This window comes from Micropterus dolomieu, linkage group LG16 (genome assembly GCF_021292245.1).
Source record: "Micropterus dolomieu isolate WLL.071019.BEF.003 ecotype Adirondacks linkage group LG16, ASM2129224v1, whole genome shotgun sequence".
NCBI lineage: Eukaryota > Metazoa > Chordata > Actinopteri > Centrarchiformes > Centrarchidae > Micropterus > Micropterus dolomieu.
The window spans coordinates 439666-444929 of record NC_060165.1 but is presented as its reverse complement, the minus strand read 5'-3'; the positions used below and the strand labels follow the sequence as shown (position 1 = coordinate 444929).

At 43.8% G+C, this 5264-nt stretch overlaps 1 protein-coding gene across 2 annotated transcripts in view; it reads right to left on the bottom strand.

Annotated features, from left to right (window-relative positions):
- LOC123984592 (conserved oligomeric Golgi complex subunit 5-like) overlaps positions 1 to 5264 on the bottom strand; it is a 64614-nt gene that overhangs the window by 46400 nt on the left and 12950 nt on the right. For both annotated transcript variants that reach the window (XM_046071546.1, XM_046071547.1), the window contains exon 6: positions 4557 to 4677. In XM_046071546.1, coding sequence (XP_045927502.1) covers positions 4557 to 4677 — 121 coding nt within the window. The remainder of the gene's footprint in view (positions 1 to 4556; positions 4678 to 5264) is intronic.

Genomic DNA, 5264 nt, shown 5'->3' with positions numbered 1-5264 from the left:
TGTCTATTACTCTGTTGAACTGTATGTAAAGACTTCTGATACCATTGCCTCCGCCGATTGGTAAAACTGCCGTCTGTAAAATGCATGTTGCAGACTGTATATAAGACGGTGGCATGTGAAAGTGCGACGCCTTTTCTGTAATCTGTCCTCCAATACCGCACGCACAATGCCATAATGAAAATGAACAGCACACTAAACCAAGACGAGGAAACTAAAAAATAAAATGAAGACCAAGGCATGACAGTGCGCCTGCGCAAGCTTGGAGAATGACGTATGACTTATGGAATTACTATAGTCATATGTCACAACCCCGTTTCAGCAACTAAATGTAAATGCTCCGTATTTGTATAGCGCCTTTCTAGTCTTTTACACTACATCTGCATTCACCATTCACCCACATTCATACGCTGAGCCTAAGTGCTCAAACAGAAACTAACATTCACACACATTCATACACTGACGGAACAGCCGCCAGGGGCAAATCAGGGTTCAGTATCTTGCCCAAGGACACTTCGACATGCAGCCTGGAGGTACCGGGGATTGAACCGCCGACCTTCCAATTAATGGGCAACCCGCTCTACCTCCTGAGCCACAGCCGGCCCAAACTAGGCAACTTTTGCAACTTTGAGCACAAAATAAAACTATTTGTCAAAAAATATTTGGCGAACTATGTGGGTAATCAACATTGTAAGGAAATGAAATATCATAGAAATGTCAAAATACACTGGAGGGGGGCTTTAGGTCAAAGCTGAGCCAATATGGCTCCTATTCCGTCTCTCTTTCCGGTCCTCTGAGCAGGATCCAGACCCAAAGCCACAGTTCTTACCCCCACATTCTATAGGACCATCCTATGTACGCAACCATCCTGGTCCAAAGTTGTTTGTGGTGGCAGCAGCAGGGACTGCAACATTACAACCTCCCCCCAAGCTGTCAAAGCGCTAAACGGATCTGCCTGATGAGGCTTCAACCCACCCATCAGATATTGCAGCGGCCCCTCTGTTACTCTGCATGTGACTCTGAGCAGCCGAGCGGCCGAGCAACATCCCGGGTGTCATTCTGAAGTTTCGCCAGCTGAGCACAAGAAAACGAAACAAACAACCCCTTCCGGTGCTCAAGCTCTGCTCATCCTCTCACAACAGGTTACTGAAAGAGGCTGCATTCAGGAGAAGCTCTGGAGGCTTCACCCGTCCAGAAACAACAGGGAAAAAGGACGCTAATTGCACCAGTCCCCGGCTACGCCCAGTCAGTAAACACGGCTCATGCTATGGATGCTCAACATACTCTCTTTTGCCCTGACAGAGCACAGCCTGCATCACCTCTGTCGCTGTTCTCCCCCTCAACAATAAGGGCCTGATTTACTAACATCGCGAATAAAGAGAACTACATTGCGTGTGCAGTCTAAAATATTGCACGTGCAATTGTAGTACCTGTTACGGGTGGTCCACTAAGAATTATTGCGTAGATGACAACAGGAGCAAACACAATGGAGGTGACAGTATTTAAATGAGGGTTTTGTGTGTTTTAATGGTTTCCGCCTTAAAGAGTCTGGAGGGAAAGCAACAACTGCGTAAAAACCTTGCTTTGTTTCCTTCAGTGCATCCCGAGTATGTGGAAATCGTATGTACCTGCCCATCCTGCCTAAGATCGCACTAAGTAGTTGGGAAAGCACACCTGAAAAACTGCTTTGGGAAAACCCAGCAGAAACAGATACAGTATGCTGGAATGACCCAGGAAATGGCGGCAGATCGTGCTTCATCCAGCCAGAGGGAACAATCACCAATAATATTATCTAATATTTTTAATTTCTCTACGTTTTCTTTCATTACGGCTGTGTTTCCTCACAACGATAACAGCAGCCATCTCTGTGTAACACTTGGCCGTTTGCACATTCCTTTCAAACGTATTAAATACAGATGCTGTTGCCCTCACATTAAAATTGCTTGTAGCCTTGTTAGATCACATTGCATGTAGTAAATAAACGTATTTGCATGTTACCCTCCCACTACTACTACACTACTACACACTAAAAGTAGTAAATGATCAACAGGTGCTATCTTGCACTTTTGAAAGACGTCATTCTGCGCACAACTCCTCAACAGTCTGAGTTGACCAAATCAGATTTTAAACATCTCTTTAATTTCTTATTAAAGCAGTGTGGAAAGCCTGTTTTTATCTCATGTCCCATTCCCACAGTAGGTGCTGGTTGCTTCAGAAGACTCCTTAGCCTCCACAACTGGCTTCAGTCTGCTTTGCAGGGCTCACAATGCGTGCTTTCTTTTTTTTTTTTGACATCTTTAATCTGTTCTGGGAGCAATTGTCTTTTTTAAGAGAGACAGACTTCACCCAAACAAACTGACCCCCTACTGTCGTCCCCTGGCACTAACACCTCCACCAGTTCATTTTCTTATTCAGGCTCCATCCACACTACTACATTTTCTTTGCTACATTTGCACCTCCTGTCCAGACCAAGTTTTTCTTTTTAAAACTTCAGGTAGCGTTTTAGTGTGGACAGGCAAAAATGGAGGACTTCAAAAATGGAGTAGTATGGATGGGGCCTCAGAATGTTGTTACAGATAGGGCCTCTCTCAGGTGAGACGTCCTGCTGTGCGGAGCGGATCAGACCCTTGCTACCTGCATCCCTTGGCTCAGGCCTCTGCTGTTGCTAGCAGTGGGCCTGTGCCCTTTCTCCTCATTTGAAGTATAGATGACCAAAGTTGATATTTCAAACCAGTTTTATTGCATTTTAATTGACAGATCCCCTAGTTGTAATAGTTCTTTTTCATTTACTGTAAGTATATGGACATAATTGTGTGAAGATGGGTAGTTGCTCATTGCTAATAAGTTTAGCTAATAATACTTCAGCTATATAGTGTACATATTGTAGAAGTTAAGTAGCCTATGGGAAAAGGAAATAGCACTGAAAATAAACTATTGTTCAGATGACCATCTTTAAACCCCGCTGAAGTGATTACAGGTACCCATGGTGCAAACCATAACAAAACACAAAGCAAAAAAGCCTGCTTGAGAAATTGTTTGAATGATTGGACAATAACTGACTGGCATAGCAGAGACCAGAAGCCAGCAATGTATCACCTAAAAGAGCTTGTTGCTGAGGACACTGACCCCATTTAAAAGCTCTTTGCAGCCGATGGAATTTGTGCAAGCCTCTGTGTGTGTGTGTGTGTGTGTGTGTGTGTGTGTGCGCGCGCCTGTGGCTAGCAGGCACAGCCTTCTGAAAACACTTGTCCTTGTGAACCCACTCTAGTATGGCAGATAGATTAGTGGTGGTGGTGACATGTAATGCATCACTTTTCCTGTGCTAACACCAGAAGGTCACACAGTGCTCTGAAGCTATCTAGCCACTGTTTGACACAGCAATTCTGACCAAAAGAATGATGGAGAACTGGGTACCTCTGTTGTGACCTCATCATACACCCCATCAGAAGGGTATGGTTACAGCCTAAAAAGTTCCCCCACCCAAATGGTGGCATTACCGCCTTTATGTGATATATTTCCATGTTGGGGCTGGATATTTGACAGTAAGGTATGCTTCACACAAAGTGCTTAGCAGATCTTTTGACAGTGTATAACACTAGCAGTAGCGAAATCCGGGGGGCTGCTTTCAACAATTTCTGTCTCTCCAAAACAGACACCTTGACAATCACGCCCACTTTACACATTGGCCAGCTGTGAGGTGTGAAACTATGCAGGGTTTTAAAATCTCTCAAGTTTTTTTTATTCTTTTCACAACTAATTTTATCACTGCTCATCTGAACAAACAAGTACAACACCTCTTTGAAGAGAGACTGCCGGAAAATGTGCAGCATTATCCCCACTTATATCCTACTTGCCCATTGTTATGATGTGTATTCACCTTTGCCTTTTGAAGTGGTAGGACAACAAGTCAAACAGCCAAGCTGGTTTCACTTTCCAGGAAGCAACAAGTTCAAGTGCCCACTTAATGGAATGTTTAACAGAGATGCCTTTATGCAATACCGTGTGTTATCAGATACAGGCCAATGGCAGAATTACTAAAATACAAACCCGCTCTGCTTTTCAAAATATTAATAAATTGGTAAAACTATGACTACTCTAATGATCTTTTTGTGGGTTTATGTTTGAGTCTTGTTGAAGATCTGGTTAGTGTTTAATCTCTCGGCCTTCGCAAAGCAGCATGCCGTGCACCCTACAGCTGACACAGCAGGCCCCATTTTCTGATTTAAAGGTCAACAGCCCTGTCGTCACTGAAGCTGCTTATGATATCCTCTTCCCCTGATCCTATTGACCACAACATATCCACACTATAGATTAGCCACTGTTCCAGATACATATTTCGCAGCCAAACATCTTGCCTTGTGTCACTTCTACAACAACAAATCCAGAGGTGACAAAACTTCAGTTATATCCAATGACAGCTTGAAAGTTTTTTAAAAACTATTATTTTTTGGAAAATGTTTATCTAATCAGTTTTTTTGGGGTGAAATATGTGTTTCAGCATTAAATATAAATAAAGAGTGAACTATGGATTAGACATCAGTAAACATGCATGTCCTTACCTAGTTCATTGAGGCTCTGAGCAGCCTTGGTGAGCTCCCTGCTGCCCCCCTGTAGCTGACCCTGCAGCCTCTTGCTCAGGTACAAGATGCGAATGATCCTCCGCAGCAGGTCACAGGCCACCTGGAGCAGGAATCGAAGGAGGAGGCAAGATGGTGAGGTATTTGAATCAAACTCAATCCAAATTAAAGCTGCAAGCAGCGTTGGGCGGGCCCTCGCACTTGTAAGCGCGTCCGCGCGTGAGCCGGCCGAGTTGCATATTCTGGAGCTCTGCCGGTGCGGCTGTGAATTTCCTACGCGGTTCCGACACCGCATGAAGGTGTTATATGTCACTTCCTGTGTCCCCTATGTGGAGCTACATAGCACTTGCCGCTATGAATATAAATCGGTATTGACGTGTAGATGTCTGCGGGGTGGGAGAGTTAACAAGCACGTAAAGTTTGTTTCAGATGTGAGCATGTACACTGAACAATAATGTACCCAAACAATAAAATAAATTCCTTTTATATTTCCCTGCCTTGTTGTTTATGTGTACATACAGAGGAAGAATGTGAGAACAGCACACATTTCATCTTTACTGTGTGTTAGAGCATGGGAGAACAGTGGATACTTTTAATACAGCCCACACCCCTAATACTGTGTAACTATAACAAGTAGAGAACAGAAGAAAAAGATGTTCTTTCTTTACAACTGTCTGCATAGCTTATTCA